General features: G+C 47.1%; 1 protein-coding gene across 1 annotated transcript in view; it reads left to right on the top strand.

Annotated features, from left to right (window-relative positions):
• Positions 1 to 17,652, top strand: part of UBE2D2 (ubiquitin conjugating enzyme E2 D2) — a 38,022-nt gene that overhangs the window by 11,373 nt on the left and 8,997 nt on the right. The window contains exons 2-5 of the mRNA XM_075900117.1: positions 7,031 to 7,094; positions 8,433 to 8,464; positions 8,546 to 8,623; positions 8,708 to 8,813. Coding sequence (XP_075756232.1) covers positions 7,031 to 7,094; positions 8,433 to 8,464; positions 8,546 to 8,623; positions 8,708 to 8,813 — 280 coding nt within the window. The remainder of the gene's footprint in view (positions 1 to 7,030; positions 7,095 to 8,432; positions 8,465 to 8,545; positions 8,624 to 8,707; positions 8,814 to 17,652) is intronic.

Below are 17,652 nucleotides of genomic sequence, written 5' to 3'. Positions count from 1 at the left end.
CATAAGTCTCTGGTCTTCTAAGAAGTAGAGCCTCTTGAGTTAAGCTCAGGCTTTGTTTAGTCTTTAATCATTCATTTTAGGTCATGGAAGCCCAAACAGATGCTTAGTTGAAAAGTCAATAACATCTAGAAATGATGCACAGATTCTAAACTCTGGAACTTTAGGCACAAAACGGGTTGGACCTCCCTGGTCAGTGCCTTTGGGATTTGACTAGTTCCAGATAAGGGATTTTGATTGATCAGGCGTGGTCACTTTTGGGCCCCCTGCTGCTTGCTCCACCCCCTTCCCTGCAACCCCCACAGCCTTCCTGACTTCCTGGAATGCCAGCTGAGCCGCATGCACTGGGCTCCTGGCTCCTCCCCCCCCACCTCTGTTCTCCCCCCACTTTTCCCTCTACATCAGGCCAGGATTCTCTGTTCTGGAACATCTGGATGTTTCCATATCAGACTCCCAGTTGATAGAGGTGCAGCCTGTATTTAAAACCAATTCCCAAGCAATATTTTCAAATGGCAGATGCTCAGTTAGTGGGTGGGTGTACATATGTTGGGGTATACATATTTTTGGCACACACTTGGGAAACTTGTATGGGGTAGGCCCATTTCTTATGCAGTTGTAACTATGGGAAAGCAGCTTCTCTGAATTGTGGAAAAATGATTAGAGGTAATCAAACTGACAACATTCTGATAGACACAACAGCGCACAAAGATTACCTAGTGCCTGGGCCAGAGGTGGGGATCCTTTTTTGGGTTGGGGCCTTTGACCCACAGAAAAATCAGTTGGGGGCCACACAAGTGAAGCTTAAAAAAAAAACCTCACTATCATGGGGCCCTGACTGAGGAGAAACAGTCCCCATTTTCCCCTCAACCAGAGCCAAGGGGACCCAGCCTAGTAGATTTTGTGTGCTCCAGCTTTGGGTTGGAGCAGCAGAGGGGCTGGCATGCTAGCATGCACTTGTCCAATGCAAGGCGAGGGGCCCTCAGACTCAGGACTAGCCTCCAGGCCTGAGGTTCTCCACTCCAGCCTAGGCTTTGTCTGTGGATCTTGTAGTTTTAGGCCAGGTCTACGCTCAGGGAGAAATTTGACTTAAGATATACATCTCCAGCTTATATCTGTCAACCTCCCACAATAAGGACATAGAGGAAAAACTCTGCCATCAACTTCCCTTACTCCTTGCGACCCTGTGGAGTATTGGGATCAACGGCAGTGCCATCAGCAGTTGATTTAACAGGTGCTTACTAGACCCACTAAATCGAACCCAGAAGAGAGTTGTCTGGAGCATCAATCCCTGGGTAATTGTAGACAAAGGGTAAGTCTCTTCAGGGTTCAAAGTCAATCCTTTGCCTAGTAAAATTAATATAATCCAGAGCTCTAAAGAATGTCTTGTGGATGTTAATTCCTCATCTTTGTCATTCTGAAGTTTCAAGAATTTTGCCACTTGTTTTCTGAACCAAAACCTGAAATAAAGGACTTGAGTTACTTGCATCTACAAGATTCAGTGACCTTACACATCAGATTCCACACAATTCTTTGGAATGTTAGTAGGCCAAATGAGATCTTGCAATTTAGTGTAAGAGTAGTATTACATCATTAATGTGACTACATATGGATAACTTGATTGATCTGATGAACCGAGGCTTTCATAGGGGAAACTACAATGTGCAACTTCATTCTTAGAGTTCCATTTTAGCGGTAGGAGGAAATAGGTCATTAGAAATTGAGCCATTATGACCATGCTAACTCTATCCTGTATCCTTATGTACTTATCACATATAAACCCAAGGATCTCATGAGTTCTCATGATAGTAGCACACTTTTGCATATGACAATGAGACTGCAAGATGCTGTAGTGTAGCTTGGGAAAGTAATGTGGCCTCTTCATACAGCACATTTGAACAAGTTAAAACTACAGCTTATATGTGGAACTTACTTCTTCCGCTCTGAGACAAAGCACAATGAGGCTTTTAGACCTGTAGTATGGTGGTGGACCAGAAGTTATGGTTTGTATGTATTGGGGATGTACAGTAACTGTTAAACAGTTAACCAAGAAGTATGTGCTTATCAGTTACATGCCGGCTCCCAGCCCCACTCCTGGAGTGGAGCTCTGTATTAGCTGACTCTGTATTAGTGCAAGTGGGGCTGGGAGCTGGCTCCCAGTGTGCACCAGCTCCAGGGGAGCAGGCAGTCATGGGTTGTGGAGCTACAGGTGGGAGCCAGTGCATGTACACAGGGAGCTGGCTTCCAGTGTGCACCAGCTAATTTGGAGCTGACTACTGCCCTGTGTTGTGGGCTCTGTAATATAAAGCTTATACTGCTGAGCTTGCAGTGCAACTGGCTCCTCAGGAGTGGGGCCGGCAGTCAAGGCTCCCGGTGCGCACTGGTTCTTATACTGCAGAACCTCCCGTATGTAACCGCTATGACTTTCAACAGTTACCTAATTAACTGCTTTTTTAACATCCCCTATTTGAGTTCACTCATACAAAATAAGGAGTTCTAGCTTGACTGAGGTGTAGTAGTCTTGATCCAGTGGATAGTAGTGGTCTAGCAACACAATGTTTAGCTAAGATGGAGCAGGCGAGTTGAAGAGCAGTAAGAGGAAGGGCTAGTCTGGGATACAGGATGTTTTGGGGGGACTGGAATTTTGAGTACTATCAGTCTGGTGTTGGGGGTAATCTCTTTCAAAGTGATAGTCAGGACTGTGGTGATTAGTAGGGTCCTCTAGGACTGGGATAATGAGGTATCTCCACCCAGAGCCAGTATTTGCATCAGCAGTCTGCAAGAGGCCTGGTTGGCTCAGGCACTCAGCTTAATGCCAGAGACTTGGGGGCTACTGCTGTGGGGGTCATGAGTGATGAAGCCATTAATGCTTGATTAGGAGTTGCTAACATAATACCATTCAAGCTTTCATGGTTCTGCTGTAGTGCTGCATAAAGGGGCCTCTCTTGCACAGGGCAACAGGCAATGGGGCTTGCCACTACTCATCTTCAGGCTGGCTAGAGCCTCTGCTGCTCCCTCTTCAGTCCAGCCAAGGAGATGGAGGGGCAGTGGTCCAACTCTGGTTTTCAGACAGCATGATGTACGTAAGCCCTTTTGCCGGGGTGAAGTGGGACTGAAGCACTGCTCTTCCTGAATGAATACAAGCTCACTTGATGAGCAGCAAGCACATCTTGGAGACTCCTAAAGACCACCCTGAGGAGTGGTTTAGGCACCTCACTTGGTAGAGATCACCTATGCAAGCTACCACTGGCACAAGTAGAGCCTTTGGGGGCCCTGTGATGGGAGGTACATACAACCTAGGATTGTCTACTCCAATTTTGGAAACACTTACTTTGTGGAATACTTGAACAAGATCTGATCTAAAAGCCTTTAGTTGCCCATTGTGTCTAATTCATGGCAGTATCTTTGTGTTGCAAAGTCACAGTACATAAATGAAATAGCAAGTTAAATCTAAGCAAAACTTCACTTCCTTTTGTTAAGGAGAGTATTTAACCATTAGATGCAGGCTTTGTTAAACTGCCGCCCTACTGGTGGGAAGTGAGGGAGAGAGGAGGCTTGTAAAAGATACTTGGTTTCTTTTTTGGAAACGTATTGACTATACCAATTGTGGGCATTTACACTGCAAACTTTCCTCCCGTTACTGCTAACTAACTTGATCCTTGTTCTTCAATATCACTGTTTCCCCACTGGCCTCAAATACTGTTAGTGATCTAACTACAGATACTCATATCTGATGAAGAACCAGAATGGCTCAGACTTTCAGTTTTGCCTTGATCTCTTTTTAAGGCCTGTGTATTAACCTGTGTTATCGAAGATAAGTCAAGTCATGGTGGATTTATTTTAGGGACTGCGTCTAGTTATGTTTATAGAGGAAATGTGCATAAACAGCAGGTTACTGTAACAATCTTTGATGGAACTGTTTAATGCAGATATTTCTTGATTTTAATCAACGTGAACGTATGGATTAGATGAAAAAGCCACAATACTTAGACTTGCCACCGGTTCCCCAAAGTCCCCTGACCAGTCCTCTTCCAAGTGATGCTGGGATTAGCAGAGCAGGCCTGGTGTGCTGCTGCTGGCTCCTGTACCCTCCAGGTCTTGCATCCCCTGAAGTGGGAGACAGGGCAAAGTGGATCAGAGGCAGGTAGTGCTGCTACTGAGTGGGGCAGTCCCATTTCTCTCTTCCCCCCCCCCCCCCCCCCCCAAAAAAGTGCAGGATAATTCAGGGTAGTTGTCCTGGACCCTACAAACGAGGGATGTAATAGTATAGTGGAATCACCGATCAATAGAAGCTTATTAGTTCATGCTATTGACTATATATGCATTTTAAAAAGCAGCAGCAGGATGCAGGCAGGCAGCCTGGCTCAGTCTTCAATCATGCAGAGTCTGGGACCAAACCCCGCTGCCACTCTACACTTAAAAAGCAGTAAGGAGCTGGGCGGACACGCAGCCTAGTTCTGTTGCTTTTTAAATTGCAGAGCTGCAGAGGGATTTGATCCTGGCCCTGGCACAAGCCGGGACCGAGGTGGGTTGCCTTCCCTTATCAACTAATTGAGTAGTCGATTAAAAATTCTATTGCCCAAGCTACCTGCATACAGGGCGGCTCTGGCTGTTGGAGCAACCCCTGTCTCTGGCAGGCCCCCTCTGGGGCTGGAGCAGCCCCCTGCATGTGGCAGGCAGGAAGCTGCTTCAGCCCTCCCACCATTATTGGTTAACCTTTCACATCCATACCTGAGTCAAAGGTTGAGAACCTCTGCTGTAGTGCATGCATGGACGGTAATGCTACTTCATACACTGAACTAATAGCTGCTGGTCACTAGAGCTGAAACATGCGGTAACTTGCATTTTCCTATTCCAAGGCCATTTCTATGCTTGGGGGAAAGTCTGATTATTTTTGACGTTCTGCTGTGAATTAAGGCTGATAACTTATGTAACCCAGGCAGGGGCAGCCTGTGCCTATAGGCAAACTAGGCAGCCGCCTAGGGTGCCAGTTGCATGGGGTGCCAAATTACAAATCCTGCCCCTTCCATTTCCCCTTCACTTTCCGGTTGCCTTTACCTGGAGCACGGCTTCCCTGCGGCCAGGACGGGGGTAAGTCCTGTGAGAGGCAGCATGTGGGGTGGGGGGGAGGGGTCAGCCCCAGGGGAGGGCCAGAACTCCATCCCCGGCCCCCGGCCCCAGAACTCCATCCCTGGGCCCCTGCCCCCAACCCCCTGGGCCCCCAGCCCCAGAACTCCAACTCAGCCCCCAACCCTCTCGGCCCCCAGCCACAGATCTCCACCCCCAGCCCCCCTCTCCCCAGCACAGAACCAAAACCCTCAGTCGATATCTGCTGGTGGGGGGAGTGCCGATTGCATGGTTCGCCTAGGGCGCCAGTTGCTGGTAGCTAGTCTAGGGCCGCCCCTGAACCCAGGCATAAAAAGGTGGGATTTAATGTTAAAAACAAGTAACTTATCAAGGTGGTGGTAGTTATTTCTGCTTCGATTGTAATTATGTAAACAGAAATAACTTGAAGCAAGATAAGACTCTTCAGATCTCATTAGTGCCTACATTGTGATATCCTGTTCCTAATTAATATGGTAGAGAACAGTCTAAAGCAGGGGTGTCCAAACTTTTTTCAAAGAGGGCCAGATTTGATGAAGTGAACATGCGTGAGGGCCGACCATTTTGCCTGACATTCTTTGAACCATTAAAATTAAATGCAAATTAACTATTTTATGCAAAGTTTATTGCAAACGGCAAACGACATAACACCAACTATACATGTTGGGCTCGTCTACACTGGCCCCTTTTCCGGAAGGGGCATGTAAATTTCACCTATCGTAGTAGGGAAATCCGCGGGGGATTTAAATATCCCCCGCGGCATTTAAATAAAAATGTCCGCTGCTTTTTTCCGGCTTTTAAAAAAGCCGGAAAAGAGCGTCTACACTGGCCCCGATCCTCCGGAAAAAGTGCCCTTTTCCGGAGGCTCTTATTCCTACTTTAAATATCCCCCGCGGATTTCCCTACTACGAAAGGTGAAATTTACATGCCCCTTCCGGAAAAGGGGCCAGTGTAGACGTAGCCGTTGTGTCCAAATATATTTATAACTGATTTAGACCAACTGACATTAACTGAGATTTTACAATGTATTCATCTCAATTGAAAAAAAAAACTTGCCTACACTAATGTGAAGGGTGAAACTGAGATCTGGACTGCAGCACATAGGCTAGGTCTGGTTCAAAGGCAGTCCCTGATCTCAGCAGCTGCGGAGTCCGTCCCTGCACTCTCAGCCCCAAGGTAGAGGGCTTGCAGGGTCAGAGGCGGGCGGAGAGCGCAGGGCACGCTGGCCTGACGGCTGCCCGGGGGCAGGGCGAACCCGTAGCCAAGCGGGGGAGCGGGGCTGCGGACGTGCCCTACTTGGTGGACTTTAGGACCGCAGCGGCCGCCATGGATGGCGGCGGCACGGCCGGAAGCGGCGCCAGTCAGAGGAGCGCCGGGGAGCCAGGAGAGGGGGAGGAAGCGGGGGCTGTCCCTGCACTCTCAGCCCCAAAGCGGAGTGCAGGGGCAGGGTTTGGGACCGCAGCGGCGGCGGCGACCCGAAGCGGCGCGCTGAGCGCGCCGGTTAAAAAAAGCACCGGGGAGCCGGGAGAAGCGGGGGGCCGTATTAAATCCGACCGTGGGCCGCATTTGGCCCGCGGGCCGGACTTTGGACATGCCTGGTCTAAAGGGAGGTAACTGAAGTGTAAGATGGAACATAGGGTCTTCTGAGTTTGTTGGCTGAAAGGGAAGCTAGTTCAGCACTGCTCACTGGGGACAAAAGATGGATGGCATAAGTGCAGGTTTTCGTTTTACACACTTACACACACACACCACCCCTCCCCCCCTTGGTTAGGAAGTTTGACCATTTTTCACCATGTAAAATTCTGTTTCACTTAAGAATATACCATTGAGGGACAAGTGCTATTCAAGTACCATTATCAGTTTTGAGTAGCAGAATGTTGTTTGATTTTTGGATCAGGCAAAACATCAACTGTCCACCCTTTCTTGCCCTTAGGAGTTGAATGACCTGGCACGGGATCCCCCAGCACAGTGTTCAGCAGGGCCTGTTGGAGATGACAGTAAGTACTGCCGGAGTTGTAAGGCATCAAGCACACACATTGGGAGGCAATACGGGAGTGGAGGCCTCCTCTCATTTTAGAGAGGAGAGCTAACTCCCAGGAGTCTGCACCCTCAGGAAATACTTGTAAAGTGAAAATCTGAAGTAGGTGTTACTCCACCTGGAACGAGCAATGAGGGGGCAGTTGATATCCTAGTGGGAAGTACTGGATCCCAGTGTAACCTCTGTACTGCAACCCAGGCCATCTTCCATATTTCCTGCCTACCCAGTCTTAGGCTCCTCTGGTGGTTTCCCTCCTAGTTGGATGATTCCTTCTGTCATTACCCCTTATCCTCTGCCCCCATGGGCCTTATGTGGGAGCTGTTGTGGGGAAAACTATTGTTGCACCAGTTCTTTCCCCAAATCCATAACTCCATAACTTCCACACTGCCTCAATCTCCCCATTTTATATCCAGGTCTCCAATTTGCTCCTGCCCAATACCATTTGTGTCTCCAGGCCATGGGGGAGAAACTGTTTTTGGGGTAACTCAGGCTGCTACTCTAGTTGCATCTGTCTGAAGTCCATAGCTGTTCAACCTGGCCAGAGCGTGTGGAAGAATAGCTCTGAGCATCCTGATGGCTCTGTGCACAGGAGGGAAGGCTTCAGATCTGGGGAGTCTCTGCAGGGGACAATCTCTGCATTGACAGGCCATCAAGGTTTACAAATGTATCGTGAGCCCCAGAAGGTAGAGATCTGCTTTCTTTTTAGCGGTATTTGTATCGAGCAGCTGGGGGGGGGCAGGGGTGGGATGCCAGTGCAGCCTCTGTCTCTAGGGAGCTTGGGCCCCCTGCAGACAGGACTGCTGCCCTGCCCTGCCCTGCATTGCTGCTGCTTTGTTAGTCAGCAGCATAGAGTGGCAGGGGCTCCTCAGGAGTGGGACCGGAGTGCACTGGCTGTCAGCCCTACCCCTGGGGACTATAAAATAGTCGAGTAACCAATAAGAATTCATGAGGTTAATCGACTGTTCAATTAACTGATATTTAACATCCCTAGATCTTCCCTAATCAGCCGTGTGGCAGTATAGACTTGTACTGGAGCAGAATGTGTGGATAGATAGTATGTGAATGGTTTGATTTTAAACTCCAGGGATTGTGTAGCTGATAGCTTAAAGTATTTCAGCTTATGTAAGTGGAGTCTTGGGCCTTCATGTAGGAGTTCCCTGGCTCACTGAATTCTACCCAAAAATCTATTTACATTAACCAATGTACACATGCGGCTTACTGACCAGTACTGTGGTGGTGACTACTTGGACTCTTCATATTAGAAATAACACAGTAATTCATGTTTTCCTCTTTTCAGTGTTCCATTGGCAAGCTACAATAATGGGACCAGTAAGTATATGTACTTCACATCTCAATGTAAAGAACCCTTGAAGTTGATTCTCTTCTAATAATGTTTCTTTGTTTTAACAGAATGACAGTCCCTATCAGGGTGGAGTATTTTTCTTGACAATTCACTTCCCAACAGATTACCCCTTCAAACCACCTAAGGTGAGTAGGTTGTATAAATCTTCTTCGTGTAATTGTATAACTTACATTAGTGAATCTCATCTGAAATTTTCCCCTCTTCTTCAGGTTGCATTTACAACAAGAATCTATCATCCAAATATTAACAGTAATGGCAGCATTTGTCTTGACATTCTACGGTCACAGTGGTCTCCAGCACTAACTATTTCAAAAGGTAACTAAATGAGCATTGGTGGTAATTTTATTGATTTGGATTTATTAACATGAAAAACTGCTGCTTGCCTATTACTGATTACTCATGTGGTCACAACGTCTAGCTCAATATCTAATTCCTTGGGTGCCTCATTCTTTGTAGAATTGTAAACTGTCCCTATGGTCCAGTTATACCAATGGATCCTTGATTTATCGCAGTAATATAAGTAAGGGTAATGCTATCTTGTTACCCATTCTGATTGGTCTTTACCTTTTTATTCATTTGAACAGCTAATTTGTCTACGAGTTTAACATGGTGTGGGAAAGTGCCTGTTGTGATGAATTTTCATGCCACACTCATGGCTGTAGTATGTTTTCCAGTAGGGTGCTTAGCAGTGATTGTACAGCTGGCATGTAGAAACTTGTGGTGTATAGGTGCCATTCTAGAATAACCGTATAGCCATATGTAACTAAACAAGCTATTGTAGACTGATCTGATGAGTAAAACATCTTGGAACAGACTTCCTTTATTCAGAGGAAAATATGCATGGGGGATAGTCTTAATCTTTTAGTGGGGCTGAATGATAAAATCATGTGGGCATTGAGTTTGCTAAGATTACCCTGTTCCAAAACAAATTGTCTTGCAGTATCCTCAACTATTGCCCCTATATATCTGGAAAAATCTTAACTTAGTAGGCCCTGTTCTTGTGACTAAATGTCACACACAACGGCATATATGGCTTTCTCTCAGATTAGAGCATGGGTTCCCAAACTGGGAAGCATGCCCCCTTGGGGCATGAAGAAATTCTTGGGGGGAGGGGCATGAGACAACCCAGCACCCCCATCAAGGTTTGTTGCCCTAGTCAGTTTTTCCCCCACAAGTTTTGCTGCTATGTTGGAGTGGGGCGTGAGGGTCTCTCAAATCAAAAAGGGGGCGTGATGCTGAAAAGTTTGGGAACCACTGAACAAGAGAATCTTACTTGCCCTATACTTCATAAATTAAGCTATCCTGTGTTAAAGGGTCATTCATGTCCAATTTGACAGTTTTGCGCTCTGATGCAAGTACATGGGTTTCTAGGTTCTTCTGTTTCCTCTAGATCAGAGGTTCCCAAACTTTTTGACATGGGGACCAGAAAATCCATTCATGAGCTTTTGGAGGACTTGTAACATTCATTTGCATATTCATTAAGCAAATGAATATTCAAAAGCTGTTTCTGGTCCTCCCAAAGCCTCCAGTGCCAGCTTTAGCAAAGCTTTTGATATGGTCACCCACAATATTCTTGCCAGCAAACTAAGGGAATATGGATTGGACAAATGGGCTGTAAGATGGATAGAAAGCTGGCTAGACCAGGGTTTCCCGAATTTTTTACTTTCGTTTTTTTAGGTGTATCAGTCTGTAGCTGCAAACTGCCTGGCTGGTAGATGTGCTCACGCTGCGAGTGTGTCTACCAGCCAGGCAGTTTGCAGCTACTCGAGGGAGGATATGGGTGGGGGGGAGGGGGGCAAAACGAAATCCCCGGGGCTGGAATCACTCTTGTGCCCGGGTCAGTCGTGCTTCCTGCTGCCCGATTCACTCTCCTCTTCTCCTCCCCCCCCCCCCCCCCCCCCCCCACGACTCCTCCCAATCTCCCCCATCCAGCCCTACTTCCAGCAGCCGGTTTTCCCCCTGCACCCCACCGATCTCCCTTGGCTAGCTCTGCTGCCTCCATCCTGCCCTGCTTCCGGCGGCTGGTTCTCCCCCCCGATCTTCCCCCATCCAGCCCTTCTTCCCCCATCCAGCCCTGCTTCCACCAGCTGGCCCCCCATCTCCTCCCCGTCCCAGTGGGCCGATTCTCCCCCACTTCTCCTCCCAATCTCCCCTGGCCAGCCCCACTTCCGGCAGCTGTCTGCCTACCCCACCCCTGATCTCTGCTGGACAGCCCTGCTGCCCCAACCCTGCTTCCTGGCGGCCATTTTGGCGGCCCCCCCAAAAAACCCCACCCCCATAAAGGCAGATCCTGTTAAGTTCTTTTTTTTAAGTAAAAGCTCCAAATTGGGGCAGTTAGGTGGGCTCAGTTCCAGCTACTGTCCTCTATAATGCGGTTTTCAAGAACCTGTGCGTCTGCAGAAGCTGTTGGAAACAGAGCTGGTACATGTGGCTTGCCAGGGATCATTACTAGTCCATGAAGCTGAAAGTGAAATTGTCGCTGCTAGAAGTAAAGATCAAGCGTTAATAGAGGAAAATAAACTAGATCTAAAGTCCTTTGTCACATTAAGATCCCAATTTCCTTACTTATGACCTTTGCCTGTAGAATCTTTCCATAGGTTAAATTTGTCAATGCATGGAAGAATAGGTGACTTTGATCAGCATCTAGTTTTCTTTGTGTACTTTACCCCACAAAGCTCATTTTTCTCTACAAGGAGGGTTCTAAAGGAACAATGAGGAGAATATATATATAGCATATATAAAGTAGAAAAAAGGGTAGTAAAGAGGCTGGAGACAATACCATTAAAAGCAAGTATAAGATAAGCGAGCAGTTGCAGAAGCTGGCTTATGTGTAATATGTGGTATGAAATAAAAGGCAGGGCTCTTGCTACGTTTCAAAGGCTGAAGTGCTGCAGTGGAAACCCGTGTGAACTGGGACTGCTTCAGTCCTGCTCGTGCAGTTTCCTTGCTGTGCCTCTGCTTCCCCTGCAGAGATGGTGATGGGGGAACAGGCTTTTAAGCAGACATCCCCAGCATCAGCTTCTGCTTCCCCACTTTCTGCCTCTGGTACAGGCAGCCAGGGTGGGGAAGCAACTAGTAAAGTCACTACTCACTGACTAGTTGCTTACATCCCTAAAGGTACGTAAGTGAAACACATAATATAGGCTTTGTAAATCACTCCTTACATTGGTGAGTAGAAGAAATATACGTAGCCTGACAGCAGACTTGTGTACGTTTCCATTCCTCAATTTTTTCACCACTTTCTTGGGACTTGAGTCTGTTTTCTATCACTTCTTGCCGGCCCCCCCCCCGCCAGCCATTCTCCCCCCCCCCCCCCCCCCCCCCCCCCCCCCCCCGTGAATGACTTCTTTGGAACACAGTTTCTCTGGTCTCTTCACCATCTCTTCCTAAAGTTTCCAGCAAGATCCTTTCTTTGATTTCCAGTCAGAGGACTTCTGATTAGTCTCCTCGGGTGCAGTCCCCCACCATTTCATCAATTTAGTTATATTCTCCTGGAGTCCAGACTGGAAAACTTGGGCTTTACTGCATGGTAGCTATCCTAGTCACATGGAAATTCCCTTGGACAAAATGTCATCATGGTTTAGTGATCCTCCCTTGTTAGCCCTGTCACTTTCCCTTGGAAATTGAGCCTTGTGTGGAGGTAAATACAACAGAGCATACAGCCCCACATTCAGAATGGAGTGACTAGTGTGTTAGAGCTCCTCATCCCAAAATGGAATTGATAAACGTATAGCTTCCCCAAATGGTCGTACAAGGACAAACCCACCAGCTCACTAAAAAGGAGGCAGTGGGAAGTATTGGTTCTGTCATGTCCTTTCTGAATGCCAGCTCTGTGTAGAAGCAGTAGGGAATCAGCTGAGTTTCCCTAGAAAAAGTTCAGGGATCTTAAATTTTGTTCTTTGTATACAAATAAATAAAACAGCCTAACGGTTTATGCAGTTACTTAGATAGAAGTAAGGGTGACACTAGCTCGTTACCCTTTAGGATTGGTCTTTACTTTTTTTATCCATTTGAACAGCTAACTTGTTTAGAAGTTTAACATGGTGTGGGAAAGTGCCTGTTGTGATGAATTTTCATGCCACACTCGGCATGGAACTGACCGGGGCAGCAAATAGCACCTAACGGTGGCGCCTCCTCATGCCATGTGACTTTGGACAATGTTCCTGTGGGCCACCAAAAGTCACCATGGACCACCATTTGAGAACCACAGGGCTAGTTAGAACAGAACAGAGCAGTGCAAAATAGGATGCTAGTGGGTAGTTGAGTGGCCTACTTGCTCCCCTGTCATCTCCCCCCCCCCCCCCCCCCGCCCCCCCCGCTTCTGTATGAGGCAGCAAAATGGTGGGGACAGGAGCCGGCTTAAAAGCTGGCTTCTCCCCCAGCTCTGTCTCCACGGTGCTGCCACCTTAATGCCTCTATTAGAGGCAGCGGGGGGGGGGGAGGGGGAGATAAGGAAGGCTGCTGCAAAGCAGCCTCTGCCGGCAGCGGGCTGAGGCTGCTTTGGCAGCAGCCTCTCTTCATGGTGGCCGGGGCTGGCTATGTGCAGGAGCTGCTGCCGGAGCAGCCCTGGCTGCTGCGAAGAGGGGCTGCTGGACTCAGCGCGAGCTGGGACCAGGCAATCCTGACTCGCACTGGTTCGGGATGCTGCGCCTCTGCATTTTAAATGTTGCAGTAAGAGCCTAGTGACTCTTACTATATGTAAAATGTAGGGCTGCAGCATGGGTGGCTCCCAGAGCTGGGACTGCTCCATACCAACTCCAGCTGGCTCCAGGAGCTAATCCCTCTGCAGAGCAGCCCCTTATTAACTAATCATGTAGTCAATAAAATGTGGATTGACTTAGCCAGATAACTGCAGTTCAACATCCTTAATGCAAAATGTTCCATTTCAGAGGATGTAGAATTTCTCTATCGCATGTTCCTTTTCTGTTGGCAGAGTTTATTTTCTCTATTTCATGTTGTTCCAAGTCTCTCAATGCAGATGGTCCGCATGCAAATGAACTGAACTCCTTGCTTGAGATCTCACTTTCAAACCTGATGGAACAGGAATGGCCTTCATAGCTTTCTCCCTCAGTTTATTTAAAAAAAAAAATCAGAGGTATCCAAGTTGGTCTTTAAGGTGCTACTAGACTTTAAGTGTTTCCTGTTACAGACTAACAAAACATGTAGATGGGATCATGAGTTTTCATGGGCAAAACCCACTTCAGGTGCCCACAAAAGCTCATGATACCATCTACATGTCGTCTTAGTCTTTAAGGTGTTACTAGACTATTTGTTGTGTCTTAAGTTTGTTTTTTATAAACTATGGGTATGTCTACACAGCGAAGTTATTTTGAAATAACTTTACTAGCATCTACACAGCCAAACTGCTATTTCGAATTAATTCGAAATAGTGGAGCGCTTACTTTGAATTTGGTAAACCTCATTTCGTGAAGAATAACGCCAAATTTGAAATAGCTATTTTGAAATAAGTGCTGTGTAGATACTTATATCGAAATAGGGGGCCTCCAGCCTTCCCAGGGTGCCCTGGTGGCCACTCCAGCCTCATCCAAGAACACTCTTCTTCCTCCCCCCTTGCCGGAGCCCTTAAAGGGGTTGACTCTGGCCATAGTGCCTGTGCCAGCCCAGAGCCAGCAGTCATTGCCCCTGACTCAGTGGCCCCAAAACATGAGCCAGCCAGCCCTCCACTGCTTCCCAGGAGCAGTCTGCCAGCTCCCAGGAGCCTTCCTAGTCCAGGGTGGAGATCATGGACCTTATTCAGGGTTGGGGGGATGCCCTCAACATCTATGATCTCCTCACTAGATGGAGGAATGCGGCTGTCTATGGCAGGATAGCTGCCAGCTTGGCCCCCCAAAGGCCACATGTGAACCCAGGAGCAGGTTTGCATGAAAATCAATTTGGTCCAGCAAGACCCCCAACCCTGAGCTTCCCTTTCCCCTTGCTTCCCCCTTCCAGCTCCCTCCTCCCAGGTTTCCCCCTCCCCTCTCCTGCCCTCTCTTCCCGTCTCCCACCTCCTTTCCCCAGTCTCACCAGAGTTTCATCCTCCTCCCCCCCCCTCCCCCCCCGCGTTTTGTTAAAGAGTTTGTTCATAAAAATACATGTATTTTGACATCAGGAAGGGGGGTTAGGGAGAGGTAAGTGAGAAGAGCGTGAGGGAGGAATGAGGCACAAGCCCCCAGTGGGGCAGACCAGGGAGGCTTAGTGCTCCTCAGGGTGGAAGCTCTCCTTCAGGGCCGTCTGGATACTGACAGCCCCCCAATGGATCTCCCAGATGGCAGCCTGCAGAAAGTGCAGCCAGGCTCCCAGCACCGCGTCCATGAGAAGCACCAGAGTGCCCAGGGGCAGCTCCGGCTCCATGTTGCAGAGTGCTGTGGTGTCTCAAATGAGGGCAACCAGAGTATGCAGAGACCAAATGCTTTGCTGTCCCTCATCGAGGTAGGCAAGCAAGCGGGGAAACCTGAGAACCGGCTGTCTGGGGAGGGGGAGGGGGAGGGGGTGTCCCTTTAAGCACAGGCCTCAGCCTCCAGCAGCAGCGACACAAAGTAACTCCTGACCTGATGTCCTACCCAGACCTGCTTCTGGCCGGCCTTAAATGCGATTCAGTGGACGTGCTATTTCGGAATAGGAAAACGCTATTTCAAAATGCATTTTGTGGGTAGATCAGCTATTCTGAAATAGCACCTAGGCCTTTTGCTGCCAGAGGACATGTCTACACTACAGCGTTATTTCGAAATCTGCTATGTTTGAACTGAACTGGAGTAATTTCACCTGGAAAATTACTTTTAATTGCCTCATGGAGTTGTTCCTGAAAATGTTAAATCTATACACATTATTATTAATGGAGATTGCCTATCTCCTAGAGCTGGAAGGGACCCTGAGAGGTCATCGAGTCCAGTCCCCTGCCTTCACAGCAGGACCAAGTACCATCCCTTACAAATGTTTGCCCCAAATCCCTAAATGGCTTCTGCAAGGATTGAACTCACAACCCTGGGTTTAGCAAGCCAATGCTCAAACCACTAAACCATCCCTCCACCTAAATTTTGAAATCCAGATTATCTTCAGACTCGAATTTTGGTGCTTGCTAAGCTCATGTAAGGTTGTTTTGAACCTCAGTTTTCCTCTTCTGGTAAGTGTAATCTCATCCAGTAGGATTTTGGAGCTACAGGCTTCTGCCTCTGCTTTTTCCTTATGAAAACAATGGTAAAAACATTAAAACTTGTGCCGTGTACCATCTACATACACGAGAACTTAATGCTAGCTTGCTCTTAAGTAAGCAGCGGCTAAAATATCTGGATTCCTCTATAGGTTGAGCCTAGGGATGTAAAATCCTGTGTAACTGGTTAAATGGGGATGGTGGGAGCTGCTTTGGCTGGGAACCCCGTCCAAGCCACTTGGCTTACCACAGCTACTAAGCATTATTCCACAAGGGTGATGCTTACCAGTTAATCATTCACATCCATAGTTGAGCCTGCTATATTATTCCTCTAGCTTTTTTGAATAGCAGATTTAATATAGATAAAGTCCAGTTAAAATATTACATTTATTGGTTTCAAGTCAGGAAATTAAGTTGTACTCTCAATTGAGCCGATGTCCTCAAATTAAGAACTGCTGTTTTTAACTCAAACTGTGTTGAACATAATCTTTCTTAACTTTTTTTTTTTAATATTGAACTGAATTCTTCCAGGTGCATCAAACACCTCTAACTCTTAGTGTAAACAGCTTGACACTGCTAGTATGTGGCAAAGCTGGTCTTAGATTTTTCTGAATGAACCTCAACCACCATTCTAGACTTCAGAAAATGGGTAGTATTCCCAATTCTCACTCTTAAACAGAACCTATTGATCACTGTATAGCCTGAAAACTGGAGGTGTAAGTTCTACAGATTAGCTAAGGAGAAAAGGCGCCTGGATATCATGACTCTGGACAGTGCCCTGTATCTGTAGTGTGATACTTGAAACCAGTTGTATCTTCTAGGAGTAAAAGTTCTGTTGCTTAAGCCCAGTGTTGTCTTCAAGTCGTCATTGTCAAGTCTCAAGTCTTAACTTAAAAAAAGTCAAGTCACTTTTGTACAAGCCATCAATAACGGCATTTTTGGACAATTTTTTCACCAGGTCAACTTAACAAAATTAGCGAGTCTCAAATCACAAACAATGAACCCGAGTCGAGTCTCGAGTCAACAACTCTGCTTAAGCCTATGTGCAGTATATAGCCTGTCTCTTAACAAACATTCACCTCCTTAGTGCATGAGCCTTGAATTCTGACTTGCAGAATGGGAAGACAAGCTGGAAAATACAGTTTAAGGACCTGTGATTGCTTTGGTGGAATGGAGCCTGTCATGTAAAACTCTTTCAGACTGACTTAAAATGTATTCATGACTAGTAAATAGCACCTGCTATTTTTAGCATATTGAATATCTCTACTATGTATAGCCAAATTCAGACTGTAACAGGACAGGGGATTAAGGTAAGAGTTGATTGGGATTTTTGGGGAGCGGGATATAGCTAGGCCCATATTAAATCCATTTGAAGTTGTACTTGTGTATTTTTAATGTAAGTACTGTTTGGCTTGATTGTGGTCTTGTACAGCTGTGCTTGAGGCAGAACTGGGAGGGGGGAGGTCACTTTATGCATACCTACCTCATGGCAGTTTGAGACAGAACACCCCTCAAGCCAAAATGGCCAACTGCTCCAGGGGATAAGTCTGCTAGCCAAACACTTACTGCTCCTGGGGGTTTCCCCATGCTGAAGGACTCCTCAACTTGTCACTTAGATTAATTAGCTCCTCTGTGCTACTGGAGTGGTGCAGTGGGATCTTGCTGGTGCCAAAAATCTTATCCCAAATTTGTGAACTACTTGAAGGTGCAGTTCTGTGTAGTCCAAAACAAGTACTACAGAGTTCATATGTCTCTAATAGATTTCCATTACAGATGCGCACCTTCCTGAAAACAGAGGTACGTGCAAGAAGGAATTGGATTCTCATTACTACCGTTTGCAGTGAGACTTAGCTCTGTGGAGATGACAGGACAGGACAGAGCAGGATTCTGTTCCAACAAACACTGAAATGGTAAATGGAATAACCAGATTGGCATGGTTTTCCAGAAATGCTTTAACGGAAAAGTTTTCCGTTAAAAGCATTTTCAGAACAGAGCGTCTAGATT

Source organism: Pelodiscus sinensis, chromosome 17 (genome assembly GCF_049634645.1).
Source record: "Pelodiscus sinensis isolate JC-2024 chromosome 17, ASM4963464v1, whole genome shotgun sequence".
Classification (NCBI taxonomy): domain Eukaryota; kingdom Metazoa; phylum Chordata; order Testudines; family Trionychidae; genus Pelodiscus; species Pelodiscus sinensis.
Note: the sequence above shows the minus strand (reverse complement) of the source record. Positions and strands in the feature narration are given on the sequence as shown.